This window comes from Copadichromis virginalis, linkage group LG6, assembly GCF_057382275.1.
Source record: "Copadichromis virginalis isolate Kocher_CV1m ecotype Utaka linkage group LG6, C_Virginalis_male_GT1.1, whole genome shotgun sequence".
Classification (NCBI taxonomy): Eukaryota; Metazoa; Chordata; class Actinopteri; order Cichliformes; family Cichlidae; genus Copadichromis; species Copadichromis virginalis.
This window is the reverse complement of record NC_140623.1, coordinates 25,792,089-25,814,183: the sequence shown is the minus strand read 5'-3', so window position 1 is coordinate 25,814,183 and position 22,095 is coordinate 25,792,089. Positions and strand designations below refer to the sequence as shown.

The following is a 22,095-nucleotide window of genomic DNA, read 5'->3' as shown; positions in this document are numbered from 1 at the left end:
TAATTAAAAATACTGTTAATTACGGGCAGCTATGACATAAAACTTATATTGGATGGAGCATTGTTTATATCATTAATATACTCATGGGCATTAATAGGTGTTTGTTGATCAATGGTCATGACAATTTGCATATTAATGATCAAGGAACTGACCTCACAGCCCATTGTTCAGTCAGTAGGCTGGTTTCAGTTATTGTGCAAATGTACTGTTTATAAGGTTGGGGAAACCTGCAGTCAGTCACGAGTAACAAAACGTTTCTCCCATTGAAAACGTGAAAACACTACATCCAGATGAACAGAATGGGATTTACTTACCTGGATGATTGAGCATGTATCAAGATATATTTTAGACATTTTTGCAAACTGAAAATCAAAAAGTGAAAAATATTAAAGCATTCTGATCTTTAATTTAGAACTATGAATATTCCCTTTGGCAGCAACTATAGCCTCAAGTGTTTTTGGGTAAGTCTTTAGTCAGCTAGTTTGCTACACAGCTTGATCTGGGCAGTTATCCCAATCTTCCTGACAGGGTTCTCAAGCTCTTTCAGTCATCTTCAATTTTCTACACAAATGCATATGTGGGCTGAGCCAGAACTTTGGTTTGATGATTCCACGACTGCCCTGTACTTGACCTGAAGCCATGCTAATGCTGCCTCGGCTGTATGCCTCCGTTCATTGTTGTGCAGAAAGGTAAGTCGTTGCACCAAACTAAGATCACTTACACTTGGAACCTCTCTGTTGTGTATGCATACACTACATACTCAATAACTGAGAATGATAAAACCATAAAACATATTTTAGACATTTTTGCAAATGGAAGATCAACAACTAAAATCTCGCACAAACATTTTCTGATCTTTAATTTAGAAATATGAAGGAATCCCTCTGGCAGCAGTTTATAGCCTCAAGTATTTCAGATTTTAGGGTAAGTCTAAGTTGTACGCTGGATTGCTACACAGCTGGGTCTGGGCAGTTATCCCATTTTTTCTGGCAGATTTCTCAAGCAACTTCAGTCGTCTTGAACTTTCTCCACAGATATTGAAGTGGTTTTAGGCTAAACTTAAAGACTGTCCTTGACCTGACCTGAAACCACACTAGTGCTATCATGGCTGTCTGTTTCAGATCATTGTTGAGCAGAAAGATGAATCACTGCCCTAAACTCAAGTCACTTACATTTGGAACATCTCTGTATTTAGCTGAGAAGCACACACAGCGTGTTGCCTTGTCACTGGTTTTAGACAGTTGATAAGTAATAAGCAGTGCTCAACAGAGATGGTGCTTAGAAATGTGCAGGAGAATCATCCCAGACAATCGTGTTCCTTTAGTCCTCTAAATACCCCTTGTGGGAGGTTGTATACGTTTTAATCAAGAGTGCCTTCAATCTTGCTGCTGTATCATAAAAGCCTGTTCTCCACAAAGGACTTCTGAAGCTTTGTTTGAGTGACTTTGGGATTCCTTTTATCTGTATGACACTGACCCAACTTTGGATGAAGCAAAAATAATCTGCTGTACCTGACCACAATTTGGATGTGATAGTAAAGATTTTGTAAATGCAGAAAAATTCTAATGTAATTTAAAAAATGTACAGTTCTAAAAAAATCCCTGTACATCCCAGAAAGATGATTCTGTTCATCTGGACGTATCAACTTTTTTATATTTCTTTACCTGGATGATTGAGCAAGCATCAAGACTTTTTTGTGCCTTTTACACTGTGCAAAAATATTAAAACATCAAAATAAGCAATTCAAAAAATACAGTTATTGTAATTTGGAGTAAAATGAAATAAAAAGTAATCTCAAAAAGCTGTACTGAATGTAATGTAAAAAAAAAAAAGACAGCTAAATCAAGTGAAGCTAGCTGCCATGGGTAGCTTTAGGCTTTAAAATAAAGTGTAAAAAAGTGTGAAAAACTAAACATGTAGTTATTGATTTTTTTCCCCGTTTCTTTTATTATTTATAGACGTTATAAAACAACGATGTAGCTTCCAAACCTGACAAATGAAGCCTGTGTGAAAGTGTGTTAAACCTGCTACCTGAAGTCTACAAGATGACATCAGCTGTAGTTGCAATACACTTTCAGTCTTATTAAAGTCTGCAGGAAAAGTGTAGAAGCTTATTTCTGTTAGTGAAAGAAATAAGCAGAACAGCAATGTCTGTATTTCTTAGGTTTTGTGTATACTTTAGGTGAGTCGTTTTTAGGGGTAAAAAAAAAAAGAGTAGCACTGTCCACTCAGGTGTTTTTACTTCTCATGGATGACCTGCACTGGGGACTGTGTGGGCATGTGTACTAGAGCATGTGCTTGACTATCGTAATGATCTGACAGTTTTGCTACATTAAGGTTGAGAAGCTACATCTTCCTCAATTCCAGAGGTTCTTTTGCGGTGACTTAGCCCAGTTTTAACTTGAATAGAGGTCTAATTAGCCATATTGAATATATTTTTGTGAGTGCTCTTTAAAACGAGATAATTTGGCATTTCACAAGAACAATGGCTCTTTGTTTTTATGAAAATGTCCCAGTAGGTCACTGTACCACAAAATACCTAACACCCCACCTGGAGCAAGAAACTGAGACAGCTTGATACAAGTAGTTCATTTTTTCATTTGCACCTGGGATATTTCTGCTGTAAGATCAAGTCTTCTCTTTTTTTTGTCAAGAGACCTTCAGAAATGTAATTAGTTTCTTAATATACTTACTCTACTCGAGCCACAATCGTCAAAATAATTTTGCAAGCACAATTACTAAGTATAAGAAATCCAAAGGTTCAAGCAGCACTTGAAACACTGTAAAGGATGTAAACAATACTGCACAGCCAGTCAAACAGTGTGTTTGTTTAGGGATTAAGGATTCTTGAGAAAAAAGGGGTTCTGTTATGTACAGTAAAAAAAAAAAGCCCTAGAGTGCTTTAGCACTTTTGTTGAGCTTGACCATGTTTTCTGGTGGGCTGCGGGGATGTGACTGTCTCCTTACCTCATTTCTGGACCTATGACGGAGTGCCTGCGGAGCATGGCCCTGGCCTTGGCGCTGGTCAGGTTGGAGGTAGATTCTCCATTGATGGCCAAGATGGCGTCCCCCACCCCGAGCCTGCCATCCTGGCTAACAGCCCCCCCCTGGACCACACTGCGCACCAGCATGCCTGAACCGTCCTTGATAGCACTCACTGTCATCCCTGCCAACACGCACATTAACACACACACACACACAAGCACACAAAAGCACAGGTGAACGGAGGGCTGGCTAAGGCTGCTTTGAATGCATGCCAAACAGAGAGACAGTCGCCCAAACAAACACCTGACAGTGGTATAATCAGCATAATCAAGACAGACACTAGGCAGATTAGCACACAAACATGGCTACAAATGCTTGACATTTACACAGCATCATCCCTCACAGTCACACCCACAAAAGGTGCACAAAGACCGTCATGCGCACTCACATCCACAGAGGGCAGAGGGCACAGGTGACTGACGAGTAACACATGCCTGTCACATAAACACCCGACTTTGGCATTATCAGTTTGGACACTAGGAGGATTACACAAACACTTCATTAATGCAAACAGACAGAAGCAGGTAAATCAGGCGTCCACACACACGCACGCCCATGCACGCACATACACAAACCACAGAAAGGGAAGCCAGCCAGCCTGCAACGAATTAGGCAGTCTGGTCTAAAGCTGCTGGCGTACTACGTTGCTATCTAACTACAATCCACAACACTATGGTCGTACATAATTTGAAATTCGTCAAAGAAATGACTTTGTGTTTATTTTTCATCATATAAATAGTTTATTGTCTTTTTCTTATTACATTCAAATTACAATACAATCATAGTGCATGGAATACAGTCAACAGAAGACATAGCTACCGATTTTGACAGGACAAACAGAAGACACATGTTTTAAAGACATTCAAAGAAATTATGGTGAATGTTTTAAACGTGCTCAATACTATGACACTCTAACCAGACAGATTTAAACATTACAAACTCTGCCAAAACAATGCTTAAAATACGTTACGGTAAAATCCAAATGAAATATTCTACATGGAAATCTAAACCTCATCAAAAAGTAAGTCAAACAAATTCACACCAACTGGTTCACGCCAGGAATAAGCAACCACTAAATTGGCTGTTTATCGTCATGTTTTAGATGAGCAAGGCAAGAAAAAAAACCCTTTTCACACCATCAAACCTTTTTCTTTGACAACCTGCTCTAAAGAATATCCAAACTCTAGCCCGAAGCAGCCATATACGGTATGTGCATGTCTCACTTGGGTAAAAAGTCATAGTCATGGATCGCATTGCACATGGCACCTATTGGAAAAGTTGGTAAAGTAGCACAAAAAATGTTGCACTACATTACCATTGCTCATGAAAATAAGTCCATATTCAAGCCTTATGGATAAACACTGTAACCCTGTCTATGCTGAGGGTTTTGCCTCAGATCAAACATATGTAAATTCACAAAACCAGAAACAAACTAAATATGCAAACCCTCCATACTTGGATATCCAGAAGACAGAACTTCAATAAATATCTCAGTAAGAGGATCTACAATATTTTTAAACAGGTAAAAACCAAAGAATACAGTGGTGCAACACACAGACACAGACTGTAGGTTATGACCTTGATATTCTCTACCTGTGAACATTTGCATAATTTCAAACTTTCACACACATACACACACACATACTCACACACATAGTGTGGTGCCTTATTAGCACGTTTGGAGAATACAAATGACTTTGTTTCCTTATACTTTGCATAGAGCAGAATTGCTTTGCACTCTTTGTTCGCCTCCTGTGTTTGAAGAGCCAAACATCAGACTTTCTCTTGGAGCAGTTAAGACAATGCAGTCTCAAAACTGGAGTATAAAAAATATAATCATATATTAGGATCAACATTCAAATTAATATGTCATTTATTAAATCAATGTTACGTTTTCATTCTCTTTTACGCCACTTCATTGCTTCGTACCTCAAACACACACACACACACACATGCGGTACACACACGGATCATATTTTTCTCAGGAATGAGGAACACATTGCTTCATCATTCCTCTTCAGGGCAGTCGTCATCACCGCCTCCTATTAGTGTCATTATCGCCATGCCTGCGATGTACACACACCAAGACAGCACCACCATGAGAAAGACGGAGAACATACCAAGGCTACGATTGCCCCGCACAACAGTGATTGTCCTCTCAAAGCTGGTGCGGGGGGGCAGAGGTGGCGGCTGCTGCATGTCGTCATCGTCCATGTTGGTGAAGCGATGATGCAGCTGGTGTTCCAGAGAGAGAGAGAGAGAGAGAGAGAGAGAGAGAGAGAGAGAGTGACAAGGGGGCATGGGTGAGTGAGAGCATAAAAGTGTGTTTTCATGCTAGTGAACAATAATGCAGCACAGCTCCACGCTAACAACGACAGTGTTAACAGATTTATATTCATAAACTTTTCAGTGTTCAAGTTTGGCACACTAGCAGTCTAACATCTTTTAAAACAACTAAACACAAAGTGAAGTGGAGGCTGATCGAAAGGTCAATAATTTTGCAGGCGTTTGGTGAATGTTTTGTCCTAGACACCAAATTGTTTGGGTGATTCATCCAGTAAATGGGTGAAAAATGACATAGTCACACAATCATCAAATCATCTGAATCTGTCATGATTGTTGGTGTCAGACAGGTATTTAGGAAACTGCTACTACTGGGGTTTTCCCACATAGCATCTCTGGGGTTTATAGATAATGGTCAGACAATGAGAAAATATACATATATACATATACATATATATATATATATATATCTATATATATATATATATATATATATATATATATATATATATATATATAAATAAAATATATATAGAATATAAGGAGATATAGGAGGAGTGGCAGTTCTCTGTGTGAAAATACCTTTTCAAACCAGAGGTCATAGGAGAATGGCCAAGCTCATAGGAAGGCCACAGCAACTCAAATAACCACCCATTACAACCAAAGTATGCAAAAGACAAGAATGGAGAACATTTTAAACCTTGGAGAAGATGGCCTTCTGCAGCAGAAGGCCACACTGGGTACCCCTCCTGTCAGCCAAGAACAGGAAACTGAGACTTCAGTTCACATAGGTTCACCAACAGAAGACTGGAAACATGTTTCCTGGTTTAAGGAGTCTCGATTTTTGCTTTGACATTCAGATGGCAGGGTCAGAATTTGGTGTAAACATCACGAAAGGTCCACCCTGCCTTGATTAATTGAGATCTAACTGTATGGGGTATTTTTTAGTACCAATTAAGCATCATTTAAAACTCACATCCTTCCTTGAGTATTATCACTAATCATGTCCATCCCTTGATGATCACAGGGTAACTACCAATCCAACCTGGTGCTGGAAAGGTTTACCTAATCTAGTGTCCGTGAGTATATGCAGCATCTTTAATGGGACTCAGTTCAGTAAAGACACTTAATATCACTAAGAACCGATGTCAACCTGACAGTGGTGTCTGAGAAGAAATGAAATGGACCCTTCACAGCCAACACCATCAAGACTTCAACAAGGAATTGTGTTGTAAAGATAACCTGGCACTGAAATGTGAAATTATCATTACCACTACCAGCATTCTTGTATGACACAGTAATTATTTCAAAGAGCTATTACTGTAACTCTCTGTGGTTGAGGCCTTTGGAGTTACTCTTAAATGTAAAACACGCAGAAAGTTCGAGTTTTAATGTCCCCTTGGGCACTTCACAAAGAAAAACGGCAACAAAGACATCTTCTTTGAATCTTTACATAAAGTAAAAGCAGCACTGAAGTTCTGAGGCTACCTTTTGCAACAAGCCCATCTTTGATGAAAACACTGACACTTGCTCCAAGTCTCTTGTGTGTGTGCGTGAGCCTGAGACAAAACTCTATGTCCTTGTGTTCGACCATGTGCCAAAGCTGTGCAAGCAGTAAGCACTTTTCATTGAGAGGCAATTGTTGGTAATTAAGCAAAGTAGAGTACAAAAGGCCAGCTCAATAGGACTGAGCTGCGGCCACAATGCAGGAACAACTCTGTGACACCGAGTACTTTTCTCTATCCCCAACCCAGTAATACTGATACAGCCAGGTCTAATGGTAAAATGGCCTGTATTTATATAGCGCTTTACTAGTCCCTAAGGACCCCAAAGCGCTTTACATATCCAGTCATCCACCCATTCACGCACACATTCACACACTGGTGATGGCAAGCTACATTGTAGCCACAGCCACCCTGGGCCGCACTGACAGAGGCGAGGCTGCCGGACACTGGCGCCACCGGGCCCTCTGACCACCACCAGTAGGCAACGGGTGAAGTGTCTTGCCCAAGGACACAACGACCGAGACTGTCCAAGCCGGGGCTCGAACCGGCAACCTTCCGATTACAAGGCGAACTCCCAACTCTTGAGCCACGACTCTTGACCCCACTATAGAATGTGAATGAAGCGAACACACACTGACATGGTAATCTCCTTCAGAGCAACTAAAATGGCTACCCACAGAATCTCAGGTTTGCATGGTAATGAGCAATGTTTCCTCTGTGACAGATTACAGATCCAGACCACCGCAGTTTCACTGTATGTGTCACTGCAAATATGCAAATACTATGCAAATACTGCAAGTATGCAAATACTTATTGACAAGCATCCTGAAAGGATTTTGCTTATGATTATACAAAATATTATTAAGATCAAGGACCAAATAACACATTTTAAACTTTATTTAAAATTGTATTTAATCCAGACACATAATAACCAGACAACCTCTTCTGCTTTCTGCTGACAAATAAATAAATGTGCAAATACCCCAAACATAGACAAACTCTACCTCTCTATTATTTTTCTACCCCATAAAGTGTGCAAAAAGCATTTATCAAGTACTGTCCAATGGCAGAAATATCATTTTATGACTGGTGCTAATTTTGTTTAGCTGAACATACCGTGTAACACAGCTGACTGGTGCTGTTGTCCTCTGAGTTTGAAGCGGTGGCGTTGACGTTAGCCTCGGCTGCTTCAGCTACCAGGCTGACCTGAGTGTGGCTGTCATTGTCGTCGCAGGAAGCCCGTGTGCTCCTCTCTGAGATGGGAGTTAAGCCACCGCACAGTTCCAGCTGAGAATACAATATTCAAAAGTTGAAATTTAGGACTTTGAAAAAATAAAGGCCAAAGTAGCTGTGTTGCTTTAAAAGTAAATTTGCATCGAAGCAAACAGGCTAAAGGGGGTGACTATAAATTAGACACCCTGTACTCCTCTCCCCTTCTGTCCATCTGTAGAGTGGTCGAGCATTGTGTTTATCTCTCAGCAGCATTAAAAATTCAGAAGGCCTGTAACTAGATTCTCTCTTCCTTGTTACTAAGCCACAGTCCACAACAAAAAGGAGAAGACATAAAGTGCTTATTAAGAGAAAACACACATGCAAGTAATGATCTTGCATATCTCTGTAAATTATAATACATTTTATTATACATTGCCAAACTGATAAAGATTTAATGAAGTCATAACAGTAAAATAAAATATCTTTTGAACTGAAAGTATGTTTTGAATGTGCAATGTGTGATAATGAATACGACTCAGAATACAAGCACCTAACCATGCAGCAGCCTCGCAAACATTTGAGAACGTAAAGAGCTCAATGAATTTGAGTGTGGAACTGTAATGAGATGCCACCATTGCAACAAGTCAGTTTGTGAATTTTGTGCTATCCTAGCTATTCCACAATCAACTGGAAGTGGTATTACTGCAAAGTGGAACACTGTATACAGTTACAGAGTTGCTTTGCCAGGTACTGAGACTCATATTGTGTAAAAGTCACCAAGGTTCAGCTGATTTAGAAATGTCAGACTTCCAAACCACCTTGTTCATTAACATCAGCACAAAAACTACGTGCTGGAAGCTTCATGGCATGGGTTTCCATGGTCAAGTGGCTCCTGTAGGTGTGATGCTTCTGTGTTTAATCTATGTAAGTACATCACAACCACAAACCTCCTAAAATCCTCTCTAAAAATGTAAATACACCATGCGTGGATGCAGCATGCAACGATTATGATTGGTACCTTCACTTAACGTATAATGGAAAATCATACACAAACATACAGCCACCTGTGTAGGCTACACTAAAGACTCTGAATATAAATTAGCCATAATGTGTAGATGGCCCAATACTTTTGTGTATATGCCATGTAAGATGTACCATACCATTTATTATGGAAGGCAACATCTTACATGGCACACTGTCTGGTAAACTTCCATATACTTGGACCATTATGATAAATAATGTATAATAAAGTATTTGCAGGATTAGCTGTAGGTGACGATCTAATAAGCCGTTTATTCATACACAGTTTGCTTTTGACTTTATCACAGCATACAAGTTAGCTCCAATGCAATATTACTAAACATTTTTAGCAATCAAAATTTTAAAATCTTCCAATATTGCTTCCAATATTACTACTTTGAGAGGCCCAACAGTAAAACATTAGTTAGGCGTTTTACTTATTTTGCATATTTTTATTTTTATTATGTTTGGTATATCGTCCTGGGCACAAACAACGCAAATATGTGGCAATCCTGAGAACAGACTATTTCTTTCCATGCAGTGTCATGTTGAACTGGACATTATAACCCAGGATTAAACTCAAAAAGCTTTAGTTTTGGCAGGTAGTATTTAACCTTGCTCCTGCTTTTAGCTTTATGTTTAAATCATATATATCAGCTTGCTCAAAATGATCACACTTTTCTTTCACTAAGTTTGCAGTTTGTAGTCTTTTCAGTTGGTTTGCTTTTAAATATACTTAAGATTAAAAAGCCTATATTTCATTAATCATTTACTGTTTTATAGGGCAAAGGGGTGTACTTGAATTTTTATGTATACTGTACAGTAATAAAAATCATAAATCCTCATGATTTATCTGCACATACCGGCAGAGGTTTGGCAACACCAATGTGGACAGGGCCATAGCCTGTGGACTTTAGGACATGCACAGCATAATCCAGGCTGGAGCCTTCTAGGTCAGTTTCATTGACAAACATGAGCCGGTCCCCAGGAAGGAGGCGACCGTCCCGATCGGCTACACCTTCAGGCACCAAAGACCGGATTACCAGAACTGTTTTAGAAGCATCTTCTGGATCCTAGATTTAAACCGAAAGAAGAAAGATTTGCTCAAATATGCATAGAAAATTAAAGTTAAACTAGAAAAATGAGAAGATGAGGCGTAAATGCAGGTAAACAAAGTGACGAGGGCTTAATTAACACATGAAAAGCAAAAGCATTGGTTAGCTTCACAGAAGGGAAACCAGCTACAGTTGCTTTTTCTTTATAGCTTGAAAGCTTTTGAAAGGATTGATTTTTTGTTGTGTAAAAAGGTTTCATTATCTAACATTTAAATAGAAACCGTCAGGGCACTTCAACGTGTTGGTGATTTAGAGCACAAAAACACAAAATACAAAAATCTTCCCTACAGAATACAGAAGTCAACTCCTCCATTTTCTTAGTATTCACTGAGAAACTCGAACACTGATATTCTTAGACTGCAGCCTATTACAGCCAGTTCTATTTGTAGAAAGGCTCAGAGGCATGTCTCTGACCTGATAGTCCAGGATACTGAAGCCCAGGCCCGACTCTCCTTTCTCCAGCTCGACCACCTGAGCCTCTCTCTCCCACATGGCCAAAGGAGGTGACATGGGGGGCACGCCACGCTTGGTGATGTCCTCAGCTGTAGGACAGGGAATGACACAACCCTGGTCCAACTGGAACAAACGGAAAGAAGAGAGACAGCAGAAAATGTAGAATGATTTACAGCTGTAGAGCACATCAGTTTCTTTTTCCATGCTGATCTACTGTTATTCATGCTGTTTTCAAGTTAAAGGATTTCAATATTAAATCTACTCCTCTTCAGGCTGTCCCTACCTTATCATTGAACCCAGCCAGCAGCTCTTTCAGGCTGAGACAGACATCATCATCGTCTTCCTCATCACTGTTGGGAACTGAAGGGGGTATAATGCGAGCGCACACAAGGTATACGTGCACTGGCAGCTCCTTCAAAATACTGACCACCTCCTTGTGCGTCTCTCCGATGAGAGGAATTCCATTCACCTGCCAGCAAGATACATAAAAATTACAAATTATTTCAAAAATACATGTTCTCGAAGTCAGGGATTGGATGAGTCGTGTTTGTAGCTTTTAAAAAAATGTGCTCTTTACTGTGCTGTGTACCCAAGGTTAAAGATGCTGTGTGTGAAAATGTTTTCCCATAAAGTGCTGGCTGCAAATCATCTGACGTTTGTGTATATCCCTAACTGCGTTTCTCTGTGCATGTGTGTGAGCATACTTGGCTGAAATTTCTGTTTTGTGAATCAAGGAGAAATTGCTGGCTGCAGTACATCGAGTCACAGCAGAAACAATTAAAGCTGGAAGCAATAACCCAACCGGGTGAAGCTCATTTAAAAACAGAGATGAACAATGGCTTTGGCATCACTTAAGCCATGGGAAGGAGATCAAAGGGTCGAGCTGCGTCACAGATGTCGGTTTGTCCCCACAAAGATATGAAAGACAATCTGGAGTGTGTCTATAAAGCAGCGTAAAGCAGCTATAATTCATCCAAGAGTTCATCCGACTCCTCATCATAATGAGTGATACATGTGAGGGGACCTGTCCCCTGAGAAGTGGATATGCCGTGTTTGGGTTTACATTTTCGTTTTAATTCCTAGATTCATTCCTTTTTTCTTTTTTTTAACGCGTTTGCCTTTCCCCCCAATTTGTTCCAGATTGCAGGTTTCCCCAAGTCGAAGTCTGAGTTAATTAACCCTGAGATGGGAAACGCAAAAGTTTCAGGCAGCTGATCAATCAACTCTGACTATGTTGATCCAGATTTATGTGGGTGTGTGAGTAATGAAAGACAAAAACAAAAAACCCTCATCAGTGAAGGTCTTATGGCATGTTTTACCATGGCAACATGTAGTAAATTTAGACTGTGAAATTTATCTTAAGGAGAAAGGAGTTAATAAGTTATATTTATTAGATTCTAGCCAGTGTAGGCCCGTCGTTTAAACATTTCTTCACTTTTCTTAACGGATGGCATTGCTGAAATCCTTCTTGACTACTGTAGCTTACATTTAATACATGCTTTTTTTAATTGATGTATTTTGCAGTAACCTGATGAGGATAAAATGCAAGTGGCAGCAGCTGACAGTGAAAAACACTGTGGCACTGATACTAGTGTTGGTCTAGTGACGGGCTGCACACGCTGCTGATTGGACAGGAGCCTGCCAGTCCAACCCAGCAATAAGGGGATTTACGTGGTTGCTGAAGTATTTGTTTTAGATTTGAAAAGCAGTATAATGTGAGCAGGTGGCCTTCAATGCCTTTTGATTTGGTTTATGTATGCTACAAGCAGAAACTCGAATGATACAGTTTAAGGTTGGATGTAGATACTAGTTACAGTTAATGTTCAAGGTGCTTGTTACTGCCTGAGGCTGAGACATGTTTCTCACACACACATACATACACACACGCACACACACACCTACACACACACTTTAGTTGTCCTTTTGTTTAGAGACATTAGCGAAAAAGATGTGGTTTTGGGCAGAGAGTTGATTGTGTTTACTTTCTATTTTCTTTTGCTGATCTGGAAACACCTACAGGCCATGTTGTCCCTGTAGTTTGTTTCCAAGTCATTTTTTGATTCTTATATCTTGTGGTTGAGCAATAAATATCCTTAGTGAAACTGACAACATCTGGTTCTGTGTCGCTTCTCTCCAATCTAGCTGAGCCATAGCGACCATATAAGAAGGTGGTGGTATTCCTAATTCAGAAAACACTTTTAAAAGTAATGCAATTCACTACACCCGTACTACACACCGTGACCTTATAAAACAGCTGGTGAGTGTATGTTATCATTACCACTTTATTAATCTTTAAAAGGGAAGTCAAACTCTAAAGATTAAGAATTTCTTTTGTTAGTGCTTGGGCCCAAACGAGCAACACTAACCTAGCATGTGTTTGCATGGCAGGAGAAAATCTGTGCAAACAAGTGGAAAACATTCAAACTCCACAGAAAATGACATATACCTCTCACTCCAGGTATAAAGTCCAATAGTGCATGTGCACAACTAAAGCTAAAAACACTACGTTTACTGTGCTCTCTGTTCTGACTGGTGATTGGCTGGTCAGCCTCATGTATGTTTAATCACAAGCCCATCCATTTTATGTGCACTATGTCAACAGTAGCACATGTAAATGAGCGTGCACACTCACAGATGCACTCCAACATGTCATTAATGTAGCAGCTCTTCACAAAACAATTTGCCAACTTTGTGTCTTTGCAAAGTGGCAAACGAACTAATCAGACACTTGAATCACCTTCACCCAGCCGAACGTGGACATTTTAAAGAAATAACTGGCTAAAGCTATGCAGAGCTTAGAGACAATCACAAGCCAGAAGAAAAGCCAGAAAAAACATGGACGTAGCTTACAGGTTTGAAAAATTAAACCATTGGAGAAGAGCCTAAAGCCTGCATTCTATATGAGGGTCACTAAGTGGTGATAGATGTGGTTTCAAAATACTTCCTGACCAACAGAAGTCAGTGGGAAAATGGTTGTCAAGATCAATCATTTGGTCATACTATATTTAAAAATGGAAGATTATCTGTGGTATGAAACCATATGATATGAAAACATATCAATGATGGAACCTTATATAATAAGTAATCCAGAAATAACTCACAGTCGTGACAAATCAATCAGTTCCACACAGATCGTACTATAACCTGGTTTGCATAATCTCATATTGTTATCAAATGAGAAAATGATGAGTTCCACATACGGAGGCTGAAAGGGCCTGAAGTATCAGAGTTACCTCTAATATCTGGTCTCCTATGAAGATCTTGCCACTTTGGCCGACGGGCCCCTCGGGTAAGATGGAACACAGATAGTGATGCCCTGCCCGAGCCTCCAGACTGATGCCCAGACCGCTTGTCTCACTGAATCGCTCCAGCTGGCAAACCTGGTGGAGATTGTGGAAAATAAATGGCAAGTAAACAAAAAACAAAGAAAGCTACGTTTAAAGCTAAGTCTGACGGAGAAGACGTTTGAGCATTGTTACGTCAAAAAACTGTGATTTTTCAATGGTTGTTTTTCTGTGTACTGATACACAAATATTCACAAATGTAAAAACACATGTTTATATATTAAATTTAGTCAGGTGACAGTTAGTCAGCATTACAGTGACACTTACAACCACTTCATATCGCGGTCCCACTGCTTGCTGCCACCTCTTTCTCAGGTTTTCCTCCTCAGCTGGAGTCAGTTTCACATCTGTAAAATGTGCACATACAGAAAATCTGCCTCACCCCACATATGTAGAGATATATGAACCCAGGCACATACACACCAATTCAAATCACCTCAAGCCCCCAGATGACCCAATCAATAAATAATGGGATCCTATATGAAAGAATCCACTTGGCTGTATTATAGAGAGATGACAGCATCCTTCTACTTGTGGCAAGGCAGGATGTCAACATACACCCACAGCTCAGGCACATAGGATGTGCATATTCACATCCACCATCTTGTGATTTCTTGGCAAACCAATGTTTTCTCATTCATCTAATAAAGCCTCACAGCAATCAGGGCTTATTTAACTGTGCTCTCTAATCAAGCCCAAAAATTCTTGTCTAAATAAAGCCATATATGCAGGCGGGGTGAGAGACAAATCATCTGGAATCAGCTGAATGAGTTGGATAAACACATGATTGCACAATACTATAAATAGACTCCCATCAAAGAGCACGCTTCACTGGCACATTGCTGTTCCCTGAGTCCAATCAGCATATCACACCAAGTCCCATGATCTAGTTCCAGACTGCAGTGCAGTATGGGAAGCGGAGCTTACCGTTTTTGGAATCGTGTCTGGGTCGTCTGCTGGCGTATGCTGCTCTCCTGGAGATTTCACGCAGAGAGCAAATGCCTGGGAGACGTTTGAGCACACGTGCAGGGATCCAAACAGACATAACACACAAAAGAAAAGGTCGGTTTTTCCCCAGCAATCAAGCAAGCAAGCTCAACATCAGTACAGATATTCAATATCATACTCCGATCCAATATTACAAAGTTAATTAGGACACAGTTTAACTCAACTATGAAGGTAGCGCCAGTGAATCAATGATCCTTTGAATTATAGATTAATAATCAACACGTTCTTGAGTTTCTCGGGTACAACAAAAATGATTTCACCGTGACACCGCTGAACCAATGTGTTTCCCCTTCACAAATCACCTGTCTCTTGAATCTTGTTGAGGCCCCATTTGTAGGGATTCCCTTCATGGAAGCTGTGGGAGTGTCGGAGGCGCTGCAGAGGAGGAACTGGAGGCAGGATGTTACTAAGACGGACGGCTTTTCTCAGCAACCTAAGTCTGACCAATGGACCTGTCCTCCTCAGCACTTCCATGGCACGCTGTTCACTGCAGCCCTGCAGGCTCACCCCATCGACCTGAGTCAGGTGACAAAAGATGTGGATGGAGTAGTATAGATGTACACAACTACAAGTAGATTTAATGGCAGTGTAGGTTAAAAGAGAGAGAAAGAGAAACTCACAGACAAGATGATGTCTCCAATGTGTATGCGTCCATCTTGATCAGCAGTGCTGCCTTTTACTATGCTCTTCACCATCACGCCAGCACTGTATACTGAGGAAAGAACAATATATGAAATATATCAAATCTGAAATGAAACTGAGAACTGATTGCATAAATGTGGCACTGTATTTTATTTTTTATTGGATAAAGATGAAACTTACCTGAGTTTAGGTCACCTACATAGCTAGAGATGCTGAATCCCAGGCCCCGATTGTTCTTAGTGAACTGCACACTGAACTCATAGTCATCATTCAAGTCACTGACCTGGAAAGAAGTCCAGAAGAAAAAAAAACATAATTACCACCTTGCAGTTGTATGCCTTCACCAACCAGTCAAGATGACATTTCCAGCCACGTCTGTCCAGACTTATACAGCCTAATATATAGCGTGATATTTAAAGGAGTTTAATAGGTGGGCACCAAAGATTAGTGTCACGATACGGTCACAACCTCATCTTCTGTTCCTAAGTTACAGCACAGCAGAAAGGAAAAGTGTTTTCAAAGAACATTTTTATATCAAAGTGACATTCACTTGTGGTCCTTTGGTAATAAATTCTAATCTCATCATCATTTTACCCCATTGCACATGTGAGTGATATTTTGTCATAATTAGCATATGAATTTTTGAGCTATACCTATTTTAAATCGGTTCATAATTGAATAATAAAAATTTGTGCATGACGTAAGGAAATTACAGATTTTACGAACACATTACAATCATCAATTTGGGATGGACATGAGAAGACACGGAGAAACTGCCCTTTGACCATTGCATCTAATATATACCTATTCAGATCTTCCTTGTACTAAAGGAAGATGGGACAGAATATCCAAAAAACACCAGCTTCGCTGGCACAGATGCATAAAGATATTTGACTCCCCATTTAAATCACTGAGTAATCAATTAGATTTGAATTACACTGTAATATTTTTTGATACCCCTCCCCTCCCACCCCTTCTCTTCCACAGGCACACATACACACACATATACACCCACCACGCCATCCAGGTTTTGCTGGTTGAAGACAGGGGAGGAACAGTGGTTGTCCTTAGGACCATCCCGGGCAATGAGCAATTTCACCCTGGTACCAGCATTTCGCAGCACCTATCCAGGCGAGCATAAATGAATAAGATGAACAGTTAAAAGCCACCTATTCTCAAACAGGGAAAACAGTGAAACCGCAAAAACAGATTAAGCAATGATTTAATCACCAATTTCACAAAGCGTTATTATAATTTGAAATCACGCCTCACCTGCGCCACCTGCTCGCTGTTCATGCCCGCCAAATCCGTATCGCCAATGCGCAGGATCTGATCTCCGCTGTGCAGGCGCTTATCCTGATGAGCAAAAGAAACTTGTTTTGATAACAATGCTTGGCTAAAAAACATCATTCCAACACTGCGCTGATTGAACCATTTTATTTGTGTACAAATTAGATAAACGAGAGGACTAATAATTCATTAATTGATCATAAGAGGATTCATTGTATTATCGAACAAGCTAGCATTCCCCTCTGCTTCTCGTCTTTCTAATCTTTTTATATTATATTTATGGTTCTTTCTGTGCTTCTTTCCAGTTCAGTGACTTGAATTATGAGTAGGCTAACCAAAGCTTGACTCTCCATTTGATTAGTCTTTTCATCTAAGTAATGGTGAAAATAAAAACAAGACAGGAAAGAAAAAGGATTTTTTGTGTGTAAACGGATATGTAAACTTTAGCTATGTGATTCAGTCGCAGGCACACTTACCCTTCCAGCAGCTCCTCCAGGGAGAATGGTCTTGACCATGACCCCTGTGCTCCGTCCTCCTATGATGCCAAAACCAAGTCCTTTCCCATCATTGGTCAGCTCTATCATCTCCACATGACGCCTCTAACAGGGCAAAGGTTACAATAAGTGGGAGGGAGACAGAAAAGGGGGAGTGAATAAATAATTTGTCATTAAATGCTTGAAAAAGGAGAAGAGTATTAGGTGTTATTTTTTAGTTATTTTTTACATACATAAGAGATACATAAATATTATATACAAGGCTTTCTGTACCTCGTGTGCAAAAGCAGAAAGGTTTCTCCCCATGGACATGGTACGGGAGATCCGAGGTGGAGTGCAGTACTAAAAGAAATGCCGTGTGTTAAATAAAAGCAAACTGGAATTATATTAAGTGAACTGATAAGTCTTCTTATGATCAGATAAGACTCTCATTTGATGATAGCCAACTGGGCCTGACTTACAAAATGCAAAGAGATATTCTGTAATGTGAAATGTGACATTTCAAATAGTAATGTGCTCCTTTTTACAATCGAATAAAAGAAATCATTTGATTGATTCGTAGTCTGTGCATGTTGAAAATAAAAGACTCCCTAATACTAAACTACTCCTGAATGACCTCTCTTTTATCGTGGCTATTTTTATATACCTGAGATTCAGTTGGAACACAGTTATCTGGGTAGATGTCTGAGAAGGACAGCTCCTGTGAGCCATGAGAGGAGATGCTGCCGTCCCTGGCAGAGCTGGACCTTCTGTTCTCCACGGCCCATGTGTACGAGTCGCTGTGGCTCAGCGTCTTTGTGCCCAGTGCTTCACCCTGGCATGGGCCACAGTTCATGGACACGGACTTGGAAATGCCCTTCCCCTGTTTAGATTTACACAACAGGAAGGAAGAGTTTAAATTGAATGCATGAAGCAACAGAAGAGATGGATTGGGTGGAGTGCATGGAGAGAGGATATATAAGAGAAGGATACAAGGGAAAGAAGGAAAAAAAGATGGGTGACAGGAAGATGGGTGACGGGGTTGACACAAATTGAAGAATGGAGACGTGCAGTCAGAGAGGAACAGGATGATGGTAAGAGAGCGATGGAGGCAAATCAAAAAGCATAGAGCAATTGAGAAAGGAGGCCAATGTGAGACAATGGAGAAAGATGTGAGAAGGAGAAGAGGGGAGAGAGAAGAATGGGTTGGGTGGGGGTGGGGTCAATGTGTGTTAACTGAAAGGGAAAAAATACAGAAAGATGTAAAATGGAGCAGAGAGGGAAAAGATTGCAGAGTGGAAACTTAAGGATCTGAGATAAAGGCTTCTTTTCAATACCACATAACCACAAAAGTGTTCTCTTTTGTCTGCAACGTTTTCTGTTTCAGAGTTTAAAAGCAAGTTTCAGTGGGTGCCTATTTGTGATTTGTATTCTATCCTAACAATTTTGACACCTGTTGAAATGGCAGAAAGAGCGTTAAAGAGAGAACGCTATAAAAAAACCATACCAACAGGAAACTTTACCCTCACATTCCAAATGCTATGCATAAAAAAAGAAATGTGCAAAGAATCTCAACTAATAAAAACCATGTCAGCGTCTGTCCTGTTAAAAATATCTAGAGATCTTTGACACACTCCAGTGCCGCGCTTCCCAGAATGCAAAGATGCCAGAACGCTACAAGCCCAAACCACATGGTAATCTAATATTCCCTGTGTGTTTAAACTTTGCCTATTAGAGGATGTCACAACTGGTAGACACCAAATGAGTACGCAGATACATGCGCCGTGGAAGTGCAGGATTGTACGCATAAAAACTCTTGGATGAGTGGCATCCAGAGCTGTATACCTCACAACTCAAACACACACACACACAAACAGACACACACATCAGCTCAAAACTTATGACAATGTTACAGACGACTTCTGTAAACTCTTCAACCTGATATATCCACTTCTTCCCTCCTCCTCCCCTCTCTCCCTCTTTCTCAGGGCTTTAGTGGTAAGCTTAGGTAAGCTGATTACTCATCCAGTCTGGTTCCTGCATTCAGTATTTTGGGAATGATTCCGGGCTCCTTCCTCACCATTCAAATGTACCAAACGCCCACACATTCTGGCTTTTCGCTATACCTTCGCCGCAGGCTTCTGTTGAGCTTGCTGTAAGCTCAGTATATGAAGGAACAGTGGGCTCTGCAGGACAGTCTTCAGCAGGGATAGCTTCTCCTGAGTGGGGGCCTCTCCTCTTTCCTTCAATTTGGCTTGCAGTCTCTCCACCGCCGCCAAGGCACACTGGGTATCTGCGAAGAAATTGTAGATTATTTGTGTCATTCAGAAACAGGATTTATCCCATTTGGCTTTGCATTAGTTTTCGCATGCTGTGGCAGCTGCTGAGACCGTGACACAAAGCCAGGTATTTGATATTAAGCTATTAAATGTCAACACTTACTAGTACCGGTGGGAAAGCAAAAGAGTAAACAATAAAAACAACTGTGCTTTCGAGGTTCGAGTGCTTGTCTGAAAAGAAAAATCTATGAACCAAGGCTGCCTGTGTGAGTTATTTTGATTTAAAATCTGTGGCTTGATATGGAGGCAGAAACTGAATTAAAGTGGTTACACACGCACACACAAACAACAAAAACCTATACTTCATCATACTAAAGGAGGCGTTCGACTTCACCGCAGAGCGAACGATGAAGCGTTTCATCAGGTCATACTGCCCTTGTTTATTTAGCTGAGTAGCAGCTGATGACCACAAGCCACAACTGCAGTAATTGTACTTGGCAGAAGGTTAAAACCCCGTAACTCTTCACCGCAAAGTTTTGACTACTGACCAGATTGTGAGTTCTTTCGCCACCTGCACGTGTAACTGTTCCCTTACTGTCTGGCTGAGGCAGACATGCCTGACACCTTAATTGTAAGAGCTTAATGACGGCAGTGGTGTGCAGTCTGACAGCGGTAACTGAGAGTGCTCTACATTTTCAGCTGTTTGAATTCACTTACCTATGATTTCCATCGTTGCCTCACAGATCGGTATGAGTGAAGATTTCCTCCCGCTTCTTCCCTCAGTTAAATGTCATACTTGTCTGTTTGACAACTGCAAGATGAATAAAAACAAAGGTGATTGTGCAGATTTTTTTAATGTGTTCCTTTTCACATTTTTAATGAAACTGAAAGGGATGAAAACATAAGATGATTTCAATAAAGTTTAGAGAATTATGAATCCTGTAACAATGTAATATTACTTCATTGTGTCTTTTTACACCTGTTTAGCAGCATGTATCGTTTTTACCCTACGTCTTGTAGGCCCGTGCCATGCTTGCTTGCAAGCGCCTTGCTTGTCACCTAATGCTCTTTAGCGGGATTTAAATCTTTTCCAAAAGGCTTTATCAACCAATGATGCTAATTAACAGCGACACATAGCCTCCATCATTCTGACTTGAGGAGGGGAGGAGGGGGGCAGTCTGTATGGCTTCGAAGCATGATGCCAGTGGCATGATTTGATTTGCAAAACGATCGACTAGAAATGACAACGACTCATCTTAAATCTAATTAGAAGCCATTGATAGGCAAGAGAGGTATGCGCAGTAATACATACCCTTCACGGCAGGGTAATTAAATCTTTAGCTTGGCCCTGCTGATATTAAAGCAATGCTGACAGCTTCCAAATATTACTAAATATATTAGAGATTAATGGTTTACAGTAGAATTACACGTCCCCATTAGCAGTTCACCTGATGTTTAATCGAGCACACTGGTAATTTCTATTTATTTATTTTTTTAAATTTCTTATCCATAGCACTGAAACGCCATGTGCAGAAAGGTTCATCTCACCTCCATTGCAGCGCCTGTGGACGATCAACAGGTCCCCACTGAGCTCCAAGCACAGCACACACACCACTTTCGAGAGTACACGGGACAGATTTGCCTTTGTCGAGTAGAAAAAAATTAGTCTGTCCTAATGGAATAAGTCATAACAGCTTATTGAGAGACGGGGAAATGTCCAGAAGCGAGCTCTGGGCTTTATTTTCCTGCATTGTGTCCGCAGCTTGTGAGCGCTCCGTGCAGTGCGCATGTCACACCCTCTGATCTTCAGGCGCAGAGGGCTCATCCCTACTGATAAAGAGCTAGCCATCAGTAATCCCGTAGCCACAGGTGGGAAATAATTAAGTTAGCCACTCAGTATAAATGTGAGTATTTATGGTTTCTGCTACTTTCTACGCTATTAGCTTTATTAGACTTTCTTTGACAGATTTAGCCTATAGTTACCTCTAAGATGAAGATTTTACACAAGCTAACACGTTTTAATTTTTTGTTTAATTATAAAGTCATGATTGACATTATATGACATAACAGGATTTTCAAATACAACACTGTGGTTTCCAACTTTTTTGGCATCGCAGAAACAAAGCGGTGTGTGGCCTCAGTTACATTTTTGGATGTATGTGAGGCTGTTTTTAAAAAGCCTTTACATTATTTCAATTTTTAACAGATCCAATTGGAGATCTCGCCAAAAATGACCGGAAACGGCGTTTTCCTCCTTTTGACTTCCTGTCATCATATCAAGACCCTCAGTATCTGTTTGCTGTCCCTGTAGGCTACGTGAAACTGTTTATGGGGAACTTGAAATCTTTATCACACGCTTATTAATAACATCATGATGTTACATACAGTACATTTGTTAGAAGAATCAAACCACAGGCTTTCCCCCA

The 22,095-nt window shown here is 40.4% G+C and overlaps 1 protein-coding gene across 1 annotated transcript in view; it reads right to left on the bottom strand.

Moving 5' to 3' along the window:
- The window catches only part of LOC146707888 (multiple PDZ domain protein), a 49,201-nt gene extending 27,744 nt beyond the window's left edge, over nucleotides 1-21,457 (bottom strand). Inside the window, exons 1-20 of the mRNA XM_085459464.1 lie at nucleotides 21,218-21,457; nucleotides 20,387-20,480; nucleotides 19,517-19,683; nucleotides 18,058-18,273; nucleotides 17,685-17,753; nucleotides 17,394-17,516; nucleotides 16,900-16,983; nucleotides 16,643-16,750; nucleotides 15,808-15,910; nucleotides 15,606-15,697; nucleotides 15,288-15,501; nucleotides 14,905-14,979; nucleotides 14,245-14,324; nucleotides 13,867-14,013; nucleotides 10,917-11,102; nucleotides 10,595-10,756; nucleotides 9,929-10,138; nucleotides 7,950-8,120; nucleotides 5,166-5,280; nucleotides 2,968-3,166 (exon numbers count right to left, since the gene is read on the bottom strand). Of these exons, the coding sequence (XP_085315590.1) occupies nucleotides 2,968-3,166; nucleotides 5,166-5,280; nucleotides 7,950-8,120; nucleotides 9,929-10,138; nucleotides 10,595-10,756; nucleotides 10,917-11,102; nucleotides 13,867-14,013; nucleotides 14,245-14,324; nucleotides 14,905-14,979; nucleotides 15,288-15,501; nucleotides 15,606-15,697; nucleotides 15,808-15,910; nucleotides 16,643-16,750; nucleotides 16,900-16,983; nucleotides 17,394-17,516; nucleotides 17,685-17,753; nucleotides 18,058-18,273; nucleotides 19,517-19,683; nucleotides 20,387-20,399 (2,534 nt within the window). The 5' untranslated portion in view covers nucleotides 20,400-20,480; nucleotides 21,218-21,457. The remainder of the gene's footprint in view (nucleotides 1-2,967; nucleotides 3,167-5,165; nucleotides 5,281-7,949; nucleotides 8,121-9,928; nucleotides 10,139-10,594; nucleotides 10,757-10,916; nucleotides 11,103-13,866; nucleotides 14,014-14,244; nucleotides 14,325-14,904; nucleotides 14,980-15,287; nucleotides 15,502-15,605; nucleotides 15,698-15,807; nucleotides 15,911-16,642; nucleotides 16,751-16,899; nucleotides 16,984-17,393; nucleotides 17,517-17,684; nucleotides 17,754-18,057; nucleotides 18,274-19,516; nucleotides 19,684-20,386; nucleotides 20,481-21,217) is intronic.
- Between the last annotated feature and the right edge of the window lie 638 nt (nucleotides 21,458-22,095).